Here is a 17,187-nt window from a genome sequence, read left to right on the forward strand (position 1 = left end):
CACTGGTGGCCTAGCGGTCCAAGCGCCCAACATACAGAGGCTTCAGTCCTCATCGTAGAGGTCACCAGTTCAACTCCTGGCCGTGACCATTTACTGCATGTCTTTCCCCTCTCTCTATTCCCCACGTTTCATGTCTCTATTCAGCTGTCCTATCCATAAAGACAAAAATAAGTCCAAAAAATATAACTTAAAGATAACAATAATAATAATAATAATAATAATAATAATAAAAAAAAAAAAATAAATAATAATAATAATGGAATTTTAAACATATAATTAAAAATGAAATTAATCATGATTCATTTTCTTAAATTCAACGATTACATGTCATCCTGTGACAGCCCTAAAAGAACCAGTTCTTTTAGTTATTATTATCGTCCTTTATGTCACTAAAGAGGCTCATTAAAAACCTAACCGCCAAAGATTCCAGCGAGTGAACAATCCATGACATTAAGCTGTTATATAATCTATAATTTAACGGCTATAGCCTTGGGCATTTCTCAAGAAACGAGACAGTGTGTCTGCAAACATGAAAAAATTAAGATAAATCAAATGAAAAGACGCTACTTGACAGGTGAGGTTTAAGAGAGGAGGACATACAAGGAGCTCTGGACATCATACAGCCCATATATGTCATTCACGGTAGAGGATTAGTTCTGAGCTAGCACTTGTGGAATTTGTCCTAGAACAAACACAAAAGCATCATGGTTTATTTTAGCTGTAAACAACATATTTTCTGAGCTCTGAATTCAGAACTGAGGGACAAACAATCTCCATCATTAATCATCACAGGACCTCTGAGGATGCTTATTTTGAGAGGTTTGTTGGAGGACAGGAAAACAGAAAGAAATGAGATATATTTCCAAACAGATGCTTCAGACCAAAACAACAGATAAAAGCCAAAACAGGAGGCTGCTCTTGGACAGGGGTTTGACGATAAGCATCCTCTGAACCGTAGACAGTAAAAAGATTGGCATCTGCTGCGGCAAAGCCCGCCTTTTTCCATACAACTGCTCAACTGTTGCTCAACATGCGCTGAAAAGCGTGTCACAACAATGACAGAGCGGTGATAAACACGCTGTCTTGTTTGTCTGTGTGGTTTCTGGAGATAAAGTCTGATGAAGAGGAACATGATGCTAAAAACTCTCCAGGAAAAGATCACATGACAGAGACCGAAACGCCTATCTTTCAAACTTAAGTCCACTCTCCTTGATAAAAGTTAGTTTGAAGCAGCAGCAGTAGAAGTTGTACAGTACTTACAGTCTGAGCAGTGAGGTGTCCTCAGTGCAGAGGAAGGGAGGAAGTGAATGAACGAGAAGGAGGGATCCTCTGCTGCTCTCCTCTCTCTCTCTCTTTCTCTCTCTCTCTCTTTCTCTTTCTCAGACCAACAGGGTGTCTTTTATCTCTGCTCAATGATTCAGCGTGGGTCTGAATGTCTGACCGAGGCTCCGTAGGCGTGTGTTATGCATGTGTGTGTGTGAGCGTGCACTCCCACTCTCATCAGGGAGAAGGCGCTCAGTAATAGTTTCCATCCACAGCTGGAAATAATAGAGATTCCCATACAGGATGGGGCTCGGTGGCACCGCCCTCCAGTGTTTTACGTGCTACAGAGAGGAGGCGAAATCCATAGACATCTCAATGAATAATCCTTAAGCATCTTTACTATAGTGAAGCATTGTTTTCACTGTCTTTTTATGTTGTGTCTGACACTTTCAGATCCCGCACAAAAGACAGTCAGGAGTGTTTTTGTGAGTCCAGATGGCTCAGTTGTCTGGCTCACCTGTTGCTCTGCAAGCACTGTGCATCTTTACATTTAGGACAGAGTTTTTCCAACTGCACATACACATGCACATGCTACTGTGACACCCACACACTCACACAAAATGTTAACAGACGTCTCAGTATTTCCATGTTCTGTTCCAGTACCAGACTCACCCAGTATGAGGAAAACCTTGCACCAAAGCCATGAGGATTACAGCCACTGCTCTCCTCTCTTGAAATCCATCAGTGTCAGATCAGCTGTAGTTGTCAGACCACAGTCAGCGGCGGAAGCCTCTGTTAAGTTACTTTATGAGTCTCCAGATGCCGGCTGGGTTCCAAACAGCAGTTCACAGCTCCTACATCCAAGATAAATATTTAACAGGTTGGCAGTAAGATCAGCACACAAAGGTCATATCTGCCTGAGTCCATCTTCAAGTCAGATCCTGGAACTGATCACCATGACACCTGACAGCTTCACAGTGACACCTTAAGATGTTTCCAGGGTAATCAGAAGAAATAAGAATGTAAAAGGAAACATTTAGATACACTGTGCCATTTCTTATTTCATCACTGACTCAATAATTAATCTGCAAGGTCGGTAATCTGATACTTTACATGTCAAACTTAGAGTCTAGAGTCTGCAAATAAAGTTCAGTGAACACACAGATTTTGACAGACTTTGTTCAGAAGAAGAATGCTCCCATTATAAATATTACCACACTGCCACTTAGTGGCTCTGGGAAGAACTGCATGTAGATATTTTGTTTTACCATATTATCACAGACAGATGTCACCAGAGTCACACACATGCCAGCAGCAAGCTGTAGACAGTGATTCAAAGAACAAGTCGGCATTGTTTGAATGAGGTCATTCATACATACATCAACACATGTCTATATAATGTAATACTTAGATTCCTCAATGTATGTCATGTGTTAGTAAGTAAACAGACTGATAGATTTAAAAAAAGTAAGTCTAAATGAATGGATCCATAAAAACGACTACAGTTCCAAAGCTTAGGAGCAACCTGATAAGTAAATCTCCTTTAGTTTTAAGTCTGGGTCAAAGTCTGGCTCTGTAAGCAGGTGTATAATCATTCAATGGATGATACACGATTATGAATTTGGCAGAAACCAGTGCAAAGGCATGAGGATGGTTGTGTCATGCAACCCTTTAGACTATTTAGTCATCAGCCTAGCAGCAGCATTTTGAATCACAGGTAGGCGTTTCAAAGAAGGGCTGCTGAGATGAAACAAAAGCATGAACAATAATCTCCAGCTCAGCTCTGCAGACAACAAGCCGGATTAAACAATAAAAGGAAGAGCAAACCGAACCCTTTACAGGCTGATCCAGACCATGTCTGTAGATGCACCTAAGCTGCACCAGGCAGGTTTGACAGCTCAAGATTAAAAAACAAAAACAAATCAAGACTTATCATCATGCTGGGAAAAAAAAGCTCAGGGGCAGAGATAAGATTTGTTTTATCTGTGTTCTGCTGGAGAAAATGCCACCCAAGCTTTTATGCAGTTAATACAGTCAGGTAGAAGAGACTGATTCAGGTTTAAAAAGAAATATATGGCTGAATGTTTCTAGATATGATAAGATGCATGTTTATAAGTTGTTATAGGAGTGAAATCAGTGGAATCGTGCAGGGCAAAAACAAGTGTGATGCAGGCACTGTGTAAGCTATATAATCATTGCATTAAACTACTGAATGACAGTGTAATTTCCCACAATGCATCAGAAAATAAATATCAAGTTTGTTCTAAAAATAAATATAGATCACGGTTTCGTTTGTAGCTAACTGGAGCATGTCTATCTGTTAAACACCAAACGTGTTTCTCACGCATGTGTAATGAATGAAAACAACAAAAACAAATACAAAAAAAATCCTTTCATTGCCGATCAAGATTACATCTGCAGATAAATTTGAGGTCACGAGAAACAGTGTCACCAAACCTTCTTTATCTATTGACTCATCAACTATTTTCCCCTGTTGTTTACTCTTTAGAAGCTCTTATGAGGATAAATTGATCACTTTTCCGTCCCTCAAAAGCAAACAAGACCATGAGCAGCAAAATTGACAATTACTTTATTGTTACTGCCTGAAATCATTAATCCAGGGTAAGTGTCAGCTGAGATGACTTACAGCACCCTGCCAAAGTAGCCTTTCATTATATTTTCTACGGCTAACACTTCACATTTTCTAAAGATTCTCAATGTGATACATTTGACTGTTAAAAAAACAGTGGGATGCCAGTTTGGCCTATCAGTAAAAATGTAATAAACAAAGGGCAAGGTCCTCGGAGTGGGTGGATTCAGTTTCCGATCCCTCATTAAAAGCATAGCATCACCACTTTGTCCACAGAGGGTACCAAAATCAACACAAATCAAAAGTTCCTCACAGTAGCTAAGTATGTATTTGTTGATTTATTTAAGTATACATTAATTTCATCACTATAAATAACATACTTCTAAGTTTATGTATAAAAAAGAACAGGACTAAGTTAAAACTTATTGAGTCCCCCTCCCCTGATTTTGTTTTTTATCAAACTTGTGTAAATGTTCCAGATTGTTACCCTGTCATTTTTATGCACTGCTCACTGAGAGTTGATCAAACATAACTGGCTGCATATGAAATTTAAATGTTTTAAGTGTTTGTTGTATTTTTTTGTTACTATTCTGTTTTTTTGTTTTGTTTTAACTCTTTGAATTGCTCTTGTATGAATGGTGCTTCATAGATAAACTCGCCTTGCCTTTCCTTTCCTTGCTTAATAGAATTAATCAAGTTAAAAAAAAAACACTGAACACAAAGAGCTAACAAATTATCCAAATTAAAGCTCCTGTGAGAAACTTTAACTCATGTCCATTTTAGCGCCCTCTGCTGACAAAGCAGTATATCTTATTTTTAAGCCGATATGTGTTTTTGGACATAAAATGGAACATTTTTGTTATCTTTTAACTTTCAAATGTATCATTCACTGGAAAACTTTATTGATCATAAAACAAGCATCTGTACTAATACAGGCCTGTTTCAAGCAAGTTGAAAACTCCTTATAGTTGCTTTAATAAACTTAAAACATCACTATGTATACATATGTGTGTGTGTGTGTGTGTGTGTGTGTGTGTGTGTGTGTATCTACATATATATATATATATATATATATATATATATATATATTCTTAAATTGTAGCATTTTAGCCTTTTTTATTTTATTTTTGCTCCCATTTTTCATGAGCTGAACTCAAAGATCTACGACATTTCTAGGTACACAAAAGGCCTATTTCTCTCAAATATTGTTCACAAGTTGTCTAAATCTGTGTTAGTGAGCACTTCTCCTTTGCCAAGATAATCCATCCACCTCACATATGTGGCATATCATAGTTTCTTTTTCAATTCCTCACCAAACTTTTATGATTAAGTATTCATATGGTTTCTCAAATCTTTTAAAATATCTATACGGCAAAATCATTTCCTAGTTATTAATTCTTTGGTTGATTTTCTGGGATTTGGATGCCCAAACAGGGAATTCAGTTAACTTGATTAGCTTGATTGAACCACTGTACCTTAGGATGAACTGTAATCATTTTTTCATGTATTAATTCCTCCTTTTGTTTATCTGATTCATAAATTTAAAATTCCAGGACCATAAATGGACAGAAGAAACAAGACAAGCCTGTGCAGTCATCAGGAAATGACCTGAAAAAACATTGAGCGCCCTGTATCGATACAAACTATGACCTCAACAGGTGGATGAGGTGAATGCTTGTTAATAATCTGATTAGATGCATATCCTTCAAATGCAAACTATGAGGGTCACGCTTGGTAGTATTGAGAAAACGTGTGTTTGCATTTTGAACGTTCCTTTTCAGTCATACCAGGAAGATTACATCTGCATATCTGCAACTGAACGTGAGACCTGACGTCGACATACTTTTACCCACTGGAAGCAAATCAGCTTCGTTCCCATACTGATGGTGCTGATAGTGCCAGTTTCCTGCACCAGACACATTTGAGCTTCAAGGTCAGGTATACAAAACACATTTTCAATCACCTTTGTAAATCATTTGCTGCAATAAACATTAAGTACACGCCTACACAAAGGATGAAAATAAAAACACGTAAATGTGAAACTAGCTGGTTGCTCATCCTCTACATTTGAATGTTTGCCAGATCACATGAAAAAAAAGCGGTATTTTAATCTTTGCTAACGCACTTTGTGCCCTATGAGCAATGATTACTGACTGTATTTAGCTTAATAAGTGATATCTCAGTCATCTTTCCTTCTGTACGCAAGGAGTCTTTCTTTTTAAATGTTTCTTCATATAAAAACGACAAATGCTTATTTGCATTATAATTCTAAAATCATTTGATAACACACTCTCAAGGGTAATTATGCTCATATTTTGAGTGTTTCGTTCTGACTTGATATAAAATGCAGAGTGGATTAAACATTAGCTTTTTAAGGCCAGTAGTTGAACCTTGAATTGACCTTGATTCATCAAATCTTTCCTTGTAAAATGTTGCTTGGACATGTTTTGTCTTTATGGGCCAATATTTTTAGGAAGTTTTGTGATGCGCATACCATTAAAATAATGTAATATGCTGATGACATAGTGAATATAAAACATTTACTTCTACAGCCATATTTTTCCTGTTTTCTGTGAGAAACTTGTTAACTGTGCTTTTGCCAGTATTGGCAAGGACACTATTGAAAAAGAGATGTTTGATCTTAGCAAACTTTATCTAATTAAAGAAACGGTTATGTACGATAAAATAAAACAGTGAAATAATATAAAATAGGGCCTAGCGGTCTCAGCACGCACCCCATGTACAGAGACTATAGCCCTCGTCACAGAGGTCACAGGTTTGATTCTAGCCTCATTTACTGCATGTCCTCCCCCACTCTCTACTCCCCACATTTCCTGTCTCTCTTCAGCTGTCCCATCCATTGAAAGGCAAAATATATATATATATATATATATATTCTACAATAGAAGGTAGCTTGTCCTGTCAGATTCCCTTTTCAAACATGATAAATGATGATAAAAAATTGCCAGGGAAGATTTAAACCTCTATTTTTCTAACTTCACTCAACAGTTTGTTTGAGTGACACAAAAGTGAGACTTTGGTAAAAAATAAAACATTTATTTTTACATCCATATTTTACAGAAATAAAAATATACTTTTGGAAAAATTCACAAACAACTTTACAACTATACACACTGATTCTGAGTTTACATGATCACAAAGGCTTAATACGCCTTACAATCAAAAACATTTTTTACATTATGCTGAGTTCATTTCACTTTCCAGTTTTGCCCTGAAACTTTTATCCTCTCATCACATTCATGGTAAAAGTGCAGTTTTCTTCATTTTCCAGTTTTCACTTATTTTGTTCACATGATCAGAGCACAAGTGTAATCATCACATTAACACCTCAGCATATTTGATTTCACACCTTCTGTACAACATTTACACATTAACAAAGGCACAGTGTAATATCATGTGACAGCATTTTGCTGACCAGGATACATTCAGTAGTTTTAGTTCATAGTGTTTTCTTGTCACAGTCACTCAGTATAGCTTGTGTTCTGGGGAACCCGCTCCCCTGCAAGGTTCCCACGTCTCTCCTCCTCTTATGGAGCTCAGACTTGACCTCGACACAGTGGGCAACATCCAAACTCCTTGAGGACCCTGGGAGAGCAGTAGATACACAGACACCGGTGGCCACAAGGCAGAGTTATTCTGGCGCGTTTTGCCATGCACACCACACAGTCCAGTGTACTGCTTGCATCTATTGACAGAGAAATTACAAAACAAGACTGGTGTTAGTTGATTACATCCTCCTCTTCTTTGGTTAGTAAAGTGAAAAACAAAGATTTCCAATCAGTCCTGAATGACAGTATTACCTGTTCCGTCTTCCATTTCAAGAAAAGAGATGGTTTCTTCACTGCTTCCATATTGGCTCAAGTCACTGATTGACCAGTTGTGTGGGTTGACAGCATGTGAGGTGAGGTGTTCAGGTACAGGACAGGAGGTTTTTGTGATAGACCAGGTCACTTTCTTCGAGCCTGCAGCAAAGAGTACAAACATTAAACCAACAAGAAAAACTAGTCAGTTTACAGCGCACAGCCTCAAGGAAAAACCAGTTGTGCAGTACACAGAGAATCATTTTCATATGCTTGTAGACATACCCAGGAGGAGGATGGAGCATGTGTTTCCATAGACATCGATCATGGCCCACAGCGGCCGGCTGAGGTCCACTCCTGTCGTCAGCTTGTGTTTGTTGCTGTTGTGCCCATTGACGTAGATGGAGCCTCCAGATGAGACCCAGAACTCCAGCTCTGAGCCCCGGCTGCACAAGGACTCAAGCACAGGAGCGGCCCAGTGCCCAGGGGTGCTGGTGAGGTTGGGGATGGCCATGGCTGGCAGTGGCAGAGACTTGGATGATGGCGGGACATTAGTGAAGCCCACACGTAGACCACCATGCCAGTTTGACACATCCTTCTCCACCCGCAGACGAATCTTCTCCATGGGCTTCACGGGACGGCTGCTGAACACCACGCCGTTCTTGAAGGTGTCCCTGTTCCGCTCTGCGCGGCAGCAACCATGGCTCAGGTTGACTTTGTTGCCTGCTGCCTGACTGTGGAAAGTCAAAGGCCCAAGGCAAGGCCAGCCACACCTGTGTGTTGTCTCTGATACAATGTCTGCAAAGGAACAAAGACAGAGTTATGGATGTGGTTTATATAAAAATAACTTGAACTGCAAATTTCAGCAAAACCTAAGATTATAAAAAATTACAACAAACTAATTTAATCACTTAAGCTTGTTAATAAATTACATATTTTACCAAACAATCTCATAAAACAGCTTAAAACTGTGCGCATCAAAACAGCTTGGGACTATCTTGAACAGTAAAAATTAATCTTTGTTATTTCTACCGTGCCAGTATCTTAATTTGATCCCATCTTAAACGTTAATTATAAACCTCAATATGGCCATTTAGATAAGGGATACACACAAGCAAATAATAAAAGCAGATAAAGTTGTAAACAAGTAAGAACGAAAGTAGATGATAGTTTTGTTTTTGCAGATCATGTGCAACCACATCCTTCTTGCAAAGATAATCAATGCAGTAAATGTATTATCTAGTCGCCAACAGTCATCATGTTTACTGAAAGGTGTTTTTCGCACGTGAAGCAATACCATTAACACACATACTTCCTGTATGTAAATGCTGCATACCCTGCTCAGCAATGACTGACTGTTTCTCGTAAATTGTACCACGTCTAGTAATGTCTTATCTTCCTTATTTTGCTGCCCAGTACAAATAATCCTCAGTTTCTTCTTTGTTTTCATACATCTTCCTGCCTGCAGTGCTTTTCCAGAACTAATAAGAAATAAACAGTTAAATGTTAAATTAACACCTAATATTTAAACAATAAGCCTTGTAATAAATAATTTGTGGGAAAGAGATGATAAAAGATTGTGAATAAAATGGACTTTAAGGTACATTTTTAAACCAAGTGTTCTTCAGTACCTCAAACATTTCATTTTAACATAAAAAGCAATTCTAAAATGTTTATGTTACTAAAATTCAACATTTAAAATTACAACTATTTTTAAGTGTTGGCATTAAGTTGATTTAAAAAATCTAACTAATCCTAAAAATCTTTTGGCTACCTAAATTAAACAAGAGATGTGATCAAGAAAGCATTTTTATATTTAAATGAGCATTAAAAACAACACATTCTCTGTAAATATAAATCATAAAGAATAAAAATCTCACCAGAGTTCTCATTGAAGTTCTCCTTCATCATCTTGAAGAGGCTCTAAGTGTTTGTCTTCAGAAGTTTGCTCTCGTCTGTATGTATTGCTTCAACTGTCAAGAGGAGGGAGTGCTGGCTGCTTTTAAGCAGAGCACGTGCTGCTTCACAACAGCAACAATCCACAAGGAAAGTGAAAGAGGCGGGTCCGAGGGAGGAACCAAAGTTTGGAAATTTTTTGAAAAAGTTCAGGGCAGGAAGGACAGGAAGGGCACGGTGCCAACATTTTTTTCTGTTTATCTTATGTTTCTGTGACCTTTAGAGCAGCCATGCAAACATAAAACCACAATGTGAGACTTGAGTAGTATATAAATTCTGCTCACACGTGGAAAAGTAACTCTTTCATGTAGATATTGATGTACAGCAGTTATAGTTTAACTGAGACAGTAAAACAATGGAAACGCTTATTTCTTATGTGATATCACATGTTAGAAGTTATAGATAACAAGTCTGTGTTTACTGATATCATCTTGTGATTGGGTTTATGCTGTCCGTCAAAGTTTATGCAGAATTCACGTGCATTTTTTGCACAAAACAGAACTGATAGGACGCCGGTTGTATTTTGAAAGTACCAAATAAAGAAAATGTTGATGTTCTCTAACATGTCCTCACTTTGTAATCAATTTCAACTTAATGCTTCCTATATTTGATGGTGGTACAAAAGTTGTTGTTTGCTCACATTATATTTTATTTTCCTGTGATTGTGTTTTACACAGCAAATATAAAGGACTCATTTGTGGACATGTCTGTGCTAAAAAAACAAAAACAAAAAACAACAACACATTACAGAACGTTTTAGCATGAGGATATAGTAGATTTTTTCAGAACTTTGATTGTCATTCTTGTATGTTATGTTGTGTATATTTGGTCTTTCAGATAAAAGATTCTGTATTTGACATTTTAGGTATCTCTAACATTCAATATATAAATATGCTCATATTTGAAAGTCCTGAGCCAGACAGAGTCCTTTCATCTCAGCCACAGGAAAAAGGCTCTGGGAAATGCAACACAATCTGACCCAACACGAACAGACCAACTCTGGAAAAGTCACCTGACTGGAAACATGATGGAAAATTACCACTACCTCCCTGACTTCTTCTGTGGTTTTCAAGGACCTTAATACGTGTCACAGTGTTGTGAAAATGAGAGCATGCAATGAGGCTATGATGATGAAGTTTCATACCATGACTGTTTCCTGGTTTCTTCACAGTAATCACGGATCTGTGTTTACAGCGCTCTGTCGCCCTCCACAGGACACACATGCCTTCATTCCTCTAGTTCTTATTGGTTGGCTTTCCTGTTCATGTGACAGGATGCAACCGTGTCTGGAATTACAAGTTGACATCATCACTCTCGGAAAGTTACTAGGGATTTCTGCAGCTGTGACTGAAATCACATGAGTTTGTCAGAGAAATCCCCGACATCCCAAAACACATATGGACATTACAGAACCCATCTTGTTGAATCAGAAGCTGGAAATGTGGACATGTTAGAACATGTGTTAGAGCTTTGAATGACGTAGGTTTCATTTTTATTTCATTCATTTAGAAAGAGTGTTAAATTAAAACTATTTTCACATAAAAGAGATTAAATCTCAAATCATTTTGTAAAAATGTTATCCCCATCATACAAACAGCATGAGTGAGGCATTGCCATTTGTTTGACTTCGGTTTTCAAGGTTCAATATGGCGTATAAATCAAAATAAATGATGCTTTGGACAATATAGTTTAAAAAATGTTATTTCAAATGACTATCTTATAACCAAACTCTAGGATGGATGAATCTCAGGTGTTTGGCCCATCTCCAGCCTCAATTCAGGTTTATGACAGGAACCAAGGACAATCAATCGGCCAACTCAAAATGAAACCTATGTGATGTCTGATGTGATTTACGGGAAACTGGAATCCTAATTCTGGGAAATATTGAAATGGAAGATGAATTCTTGATTTGTTTCAGTGTTTGCAGGATATAACCCTGCAGGACATTAAAATAACACGCTTATGACTTATTTTTAGACACTCTGTGAATCCTGTGATAAGAGTAATGTTATTTCCAAAGGGGCTCATGCAAGTAAAGACAAACATCAGATACAGACTAACATGTTTCAGTTATCACTTTATTTTTTGGTTTCTCTCCTCCTCGGTAATGCTGTGAAATAAGGTCCCAGATCTAGATTTATTTGACCATGCTGCTTCAATGGATAACTTTTTCACATTTTTCTTTCTTTCTTTCTTTCTTTCTTTCTTTCTTTCTTTCTTTCTTTCTTTCTTTCCTTCTTCTGTTTGTTTGATTTTTTTTCTTTACTTATTTATTTATTTTCTTTTTTCCTTCTTTCTTTTTCTCTCTTTCATTTTTCTTTAATTGCAAGATGTTACAGAAACTGAGATTGAACCAAAGGCTTGTGTTTTGTTTCATTTTTTTTCTATGACAAGAAAAGAAATGCTGATTCCCTTTGGGTGGATGACTATAAAAAGAGTTTTCATTTTGTGTTGCAGATTCTTTATTTTCCGAGCTAGGGGAGTATTTTGTTTGAAAAGATCTTGTGTCTTGTGACATTTGGTGCAGTTTTGTAATGACTTGGAATTTATTAAAATCTTTAAAAACTTCATTTGTAACTTTGGTATCGTGTAAATTCCATAAGGGTTTGGCAATAGAATAGAACTCTATTTGTCCACTATGTGGAAACTCTCTTCACACAGACAAACAAACAATACAACATTCATAGACAAGAACCAAGAGAGCACTTAGGGTTCATCCAATCATTATGGTCATGGCCAGCAGAATTTAATAACAAAGAGAACAATATATATTAAAAATGTAATTGCACTTTACGAAGTCAATCTAATATAGATATGTATTTTTTTGTTTGTTATAATTATTTGAAACACTGTAGATTGATACCAAATACATCAAAACTATTAAAGAATATATATGGAATTATTTAATTAACAAAAAAGTGTTAAACAAAACAGAATATGTTTTATATTTTAGATTCTGTAAAATAGCCCCCTTTTTCCTTCATGACAGCTTTGCACACTCTTGGTATTCTCTCAGTCTGCTTCATGAAGTGGTCTCCTGGAATGGTTTCTAATTAACATGAGCCTTGTCAAGAGTTCATTTGTAGAATGACTTGCCTTCTTAATGTGTTTGAGACCATCAGTTGTGTTGTTCAGAGGTAGGGTTAGTACACAATGGAAAGCTCAATTTGACTACTGTTGTAATCCATATTATGGCAAAACCATACTATTTCATAGTTTTGATGTCTTCAGTATTAATCTGCAATGTTTAAAATAAATTAAAAGGAAGAAGGAAACATATAAAAATAAGATAGAGCTCATTAACAATTGATTCAACACAAAGGACATTTGGGGCGGGGGCAGAATGCTCCAAAACTTTGATACAAAAATATGAGTGAAACAAAAGAGCATCTAATACAAGGGAAATCAAGTTATATAGTCAATTATAAAATAAAAAGTGTTTGAGGGTTATGATGCAAAGAAACAGCCTAAAATGTGAACGCAACGTGTAAAATTAAGTGAATTACAAAATAAAAGCTAGGCTAATCTTCTCCTGTTTGGGTAATGGTTATATTGAGAACATAGAATGGAGTTTTTTTTTTTCTCATTTCTACATTATTGAATCAGTAAACAGGGTAAAGCATCTCCTCCTCCTCTTTGCACTCAGTGCACAGCCGCCTCCCCTCCACCACACTTGGTCAGACATGGCAGGCCATCAAAAAATCAACTTGTTCCCACTCCACCTGTTCAAAACACTATTAATCTGCTCCCGTCCAATAAAAGGCTCGGCTCTCAGAGAGGAGCCAATAGAAAGACATTAAAGCCGTGAGACCCCCGACCAATCCTGGGCTGCATTCTAATGCGTCCTATCTTTATCAAGGTGCCACTCCATTTCCACATACTGCTTATTTATGATTTCTGAGAGGAGAGCCTGCTGGAGGGACATCTCTTTAGGAAAATCTGTGTCCGGAGGACTCGTAAAGAATCAGATATGGGATTATCGCAGATTACATTGTGGCTGAGAAGAGGGTGCAGGGCAAGTACAAACTGATGCCGTACAAACTTTAGGAAACGTTAAGGACTGTTACAATTTCTATTGGTGCTTTCAATTATTTAAATATCAAGTGAAAGAGGTGTGAACCTAAATCCAGACATCGCCCGTGAGAACCAGAACTCTCTGTGGGCCCCTCAGAGGTCTTTCTCCGCCTGGATCTTATTGGATGTATTACTGAGACCTGGAGTCAGAGTTACAATTTCCCCATGGATCCAAACATCCAGGGGTCTTTTCTCTTCAACAACAGTCTGAACCAGTTCCCCTCAGACCTGAAGGCCCCGGTGTGCCAGTACTCTGTGCCGAACTCTTTCTACAAGCTTAACCCAGGCCTGAACAGCCAGCTGCCAGGGACCCCACACGGCATCAGCGACATCCTGAGCCGCTCCATGGTAGGGATGGGCACCACGGGCACCACCACCCTGCTGTCTGGATACTCCACAATGGGAGGGTTTGGCCCCTCTGTCACCAGCACATCTGTGTACTACAACCGAGACTACAACACCAACCTGGGCGGCTTCTCCAAGCCCAGCACTGAGTGCCCCATGAAGGGTCGCAGTGTGAGCTGCTGGGCTGAGAGCGGATGTGAGTGGAGAGGAGGGAGGCAGCAGTGCACCAACAGTGAGTCTCCACACTGCAGATATCATCCACCACTTCTTTATGTCTGTCTCTGACTATTCAAAAGTTAATGGTGATTATCTAATGTGATGTAAGCAGCTAAATCAGAAAAAGAAAACATACATACGCAGTAACTTTAAAGCCTAAATGTATGGTGATGTAGGTAAATGCAGGCTTGGATTTATGTTTGGGAATACATAAGACATTTTTCCAGGTATAATTAATATTCTTAATTTTGTGTTTAAATGTATGTTTCCAGGAACTGACTTGAAAAACAAGCTAGATTTAACTGGGGATGATGTGTTTATCCAGCATTATGTTGGATAATAAAACAGTCCATAAAATTGCCATTCAAAATAAGATACAGATGCTGCAGCTAATTCACATGTTTTGTAATGTCCCACAGAACTTCACTCTATACTGATGATAAGGGGGGACAAAAGGTTTTTCAAAAGACTCACTGAGTCTATATCAGACGTATACTTAGGTCACCATCTTTTTGTTTTCAGCAGGGCAAAACTATTTGCATTTATGACAGTTGTGAATCTTTTTTTGTAAATTGAGATGCCTCAGTTGTTTATTTTTGTGTAGCATATTTGATTTGTCTGATATTTGCAGGTAGTGGTCCTCTTGCTGAGATGTCAGGCAGGAAGAAACACACCAGACCTACATTCAGCGGACACCAGATATTTGCTCTGGAGAAAACATTTGAGCAGACAAAGTACCTGGCCGGGCCTGAGAGAGCCAGACTGGCCTATTCTCTGGGCATGACTGAGTCACAGGTCAAGGTAAAGATGACAGCAAGTACACCTTAATTAAAGCGTTTCTAATTGTGCTTTTGTGTAAGTCAGGACTAAAAAAAAATGTGATTATTTGGTTCTGTGTGCATTTGTGAAACAATGTGGGATTCTTATTTTGAAAAGTGCAACAGAAACAAGTTAATTAATAACAGAGTAGGCCTGTAATGAACAGGTTAGGCCTTCACCACACAAGAACAGAGACATAATGTGACAAACTGTTAATGTTATGTAACGTGTTAAGACAACAAGTTGTGCAGGTTAATTTAAACCAGTTCCCCGTGTTGTGTGCTCAGGTTTGGTTTCAGAACCGACGTACCAAATGGCGGAAGAAGAGCGCCTCTGAGCCGAGCTCCACGCAGGCTAGTCTTGTGGGGCAAGGTGGGGAGACCTCGGAGAACGAGGTGGAGGACGAGGAGTACAACAAGCCTCTGGACCCGGACTCTGACGACGACAAGATCCGACTGCTGCTTCGCAAACACCGCAGGGCCTTCTCCGTCCTGCGCCTTGGGCCCCACCACGTCTGATACACTTTATGGTCACTGCATGCTGTGATGATGAGTTCATGGTCATCAAAGTTTAATCAATGAGCTTTTAAGCATGTTCAGCAGAGGTCATTTGTGAACAAGAGGAGTTAAAGGTCAAACCGGCTGTGTAAAATATTAAGCTGAAATACGTTTACTTTTATAAGTTACTGTAAGAGCTCATTTCTGGTGCGTTCAATGTTCCACTGCTTTGGGAAGAGAATGTGTCATAAACAGCATTTTGTAAAATAACAAGAAAATGACATTAAAAACCGCATGGTGCTACTGCTTATAAAATAAATAAGTATTAAGTTATGTATGTTCTCTTGTTTCAAAATGTAAGGCATTTTAATTTTGTGCTTTTCAATTCAAATGAGACTACAAAAAAACTACAAAAACGCCACATGCTACATATTTTAATCCTTAAAGCAGGGGTGTCAAACTCATTTAAGTTCAGGGGCCACATACAGCCCAATTGATCTCAAGTGGGTCAGACCTGTAAAATCATAACATAACCTATAGAGAAGGACAACTCAAAATTTCCCCTTTGTTTTGGTGCAAAAAAGTAGAAGTATATTTTGAAAATGTTCACATTACATGAACTATCTTTTTAGAAAACAGCTGTTGTATTTTCGTCATGATGAGTTGGACCTATGACGTATGCACGTGTATGTTAAGCATTTCCTCATATGTGGCTCCTTTTTTCCAAAAAGGTGGATACACCGCTCCTGCTGTTACAAGTTTACATTTACAAAAACTTTAGTGTTGATTGGATCTTGAAGTGCTCTAAAAAGTAAATGACTTTCCACTGGATTATGCAAACTGCAAATATTCTCCCGGAGCAGCGTTCAGTTGCATTCCATCAGCACTATGATTGTATGAGACCCCCAGAGGACAAATCTGAAATAGCAGTTACTTTTATTGAGAAATAGCTAATGTCTTCTCTGTCATTGTTTCACTTTGGTAAGTCACTCACGGGCCGGATTGGGACCTCTTGCAGGCCGGTTTTGGCCCGCGGGCTGTATGTTTGACACCCTTGCCCTATAGGACCATATCTTTGCCTCCAAGTGATATCTTGAATGTGAAACATTTTACACCCTGAGGAGGAAAAAATAATGACTGGGTGGCAAATATCTGTCAGTTGTACATTCAGACTTGAAAATCTGATACATCTATGGGTAAAGTAGTAAACATCTTTAATTTTTCTGTCACAAGCACCAAATGCTACTCTATCTATAATGTTTATGGAGTTTTAAGTGCATTTTTTTTCTATTACTGTTTACATGCTTTTGAAATACATTGTACAACTATTAAGGTGAATAGTGTTATAAACTTCTGAAAAGAATACATGATTGTGACTGAGTTATTTAACTTGGTGGGATACAGTATTCAATATAAATCCATGTAACATTGCATGATGCAGCTACAATAACTCAAATTCAGCTGCTAAATTTGTTGTAACTGCAAACAAAAAGGCACAAACACTGCAGAGAAGTGCAGAGGTTAAAGGTCCAATCGTGTGTGATTTACTGTGTGCTGAGGTTTAATTGAAAACAATGTCCCCCACCACCTACCTCGGCATAAAATC

The 17,187-nt window shown here is 38.1% G+C and overlaps 3 protein-coding genes across 13 annotated transcripts in view; 1 reads left to right on the top strand and 2 right to left on the bottom strand.

Annotated features, from left to right (window-relative positions):
* The window catches only part of sorbs3 (sorbin and SH3 domain containing 3), a 45,144-nt gene extending 29,554 nt beyond the window's left edge, over positions 1 to 15,590 (bottom strand). For 2 of the 11 annotated variants that reach the window (XM_034691762.1, XM_034691753.1), the window contains exon 1: positions 1,261 to 1,396. The gene's annotated coding sequence lies outside the window, so the exon portion shown is untranslated. Of the gene's footprint in view, positions 1 to 1,260; positions 1,407 to 1,935; positions 2,118 to 15,394 lie in introns of those variants that run through there. The other 9 variants (XM_034691757.1, XM_034691763.1, XM_034691755.1 and 6 more) reach the window with 8 other exon arrangements.
* On the bottom strand, positions 6,972 to 10,856 carry LOC117818739 (E3 ubiquitin-protein ligase NEURL3). Its single transcript, XM_034691768.1, is given in 5 exon segments — positions 6,972 to 7,559; positions 7,675 to 7,836; positions 7,960 to 8,472; positions 9,555 to 9,692; positions 10,775 to 10,856. Coding segments are annotated over 4 exon segments (930 nt in total). The 5' UTR covers positions 9,586 to 9,692; positions 10,775 to 10,856; the 3' UTR covers positions 6,972 to 7,335.
* nkx6.3 (NK6 homeobox 3) lies at positions 13,379 to 15,914 on the top strand. Its single transcript, XM_034691769.1, has 3 exons — positions 13,379 to 14,281; positions 14,897 to 15,066; positions 15,372 to 15,914. The coding sequence occupies exons 1-3, from the start codon at positions 13,870 to 13,872 to the stop codon at positions 15,600 to 15,602; spliced, it is 813 nt and encodes a 270-aa protein (XP_034547660.1). The 5' UTR covers positions 13,379 to 13,869; the 3' UTR covers positions 15,603 to 15,914.
* The last annotated feature ends 1,273 nt before the right edge of the window (positions 15,915 to 17,187 follow it).

The sequence above is a fragment of the Notolabrus celidotus genome, chromosome 9 (genome assembly GCF_009762535.1).
Source record: "Notolabrus celidotus isolate fNotCel1 chromosome 9, fNotCel1.pri, whole genome shotgun sequence".
In the NCBI taxonomy this organism is placed as follows: Eukaryota; Metazoa; Chordata; class Actinopteri; order Labriformes; family Labridae; genus Notolabrus; species Notolabrus celidotus.

Bases quoted from the DNA above. Each gene is read 5' to 3' on its own strand.
- nkx6.3 (XM_034691769.1), top strand. From the start codon at position 13,870: ATGGATCCAAACATCCAGGGGTCTTTTCTCTTCAACAACAGTCTGAAC. The intron at 14,282-14,896 runs GTGAGTCTCCAC...TGATATTTGCAG, and splicing joins GAGGCAGCAGTGCACCAACA to GTAGTGGTCCTCTTGCTGAG. The intron at 15,067-15,371 runs GTAAAGATGACA...TTGTGTGCTCAG, and splicing joins TGACTGAGTCACAGGTCAAG to GTTTGGTTTCAGAACCGACG.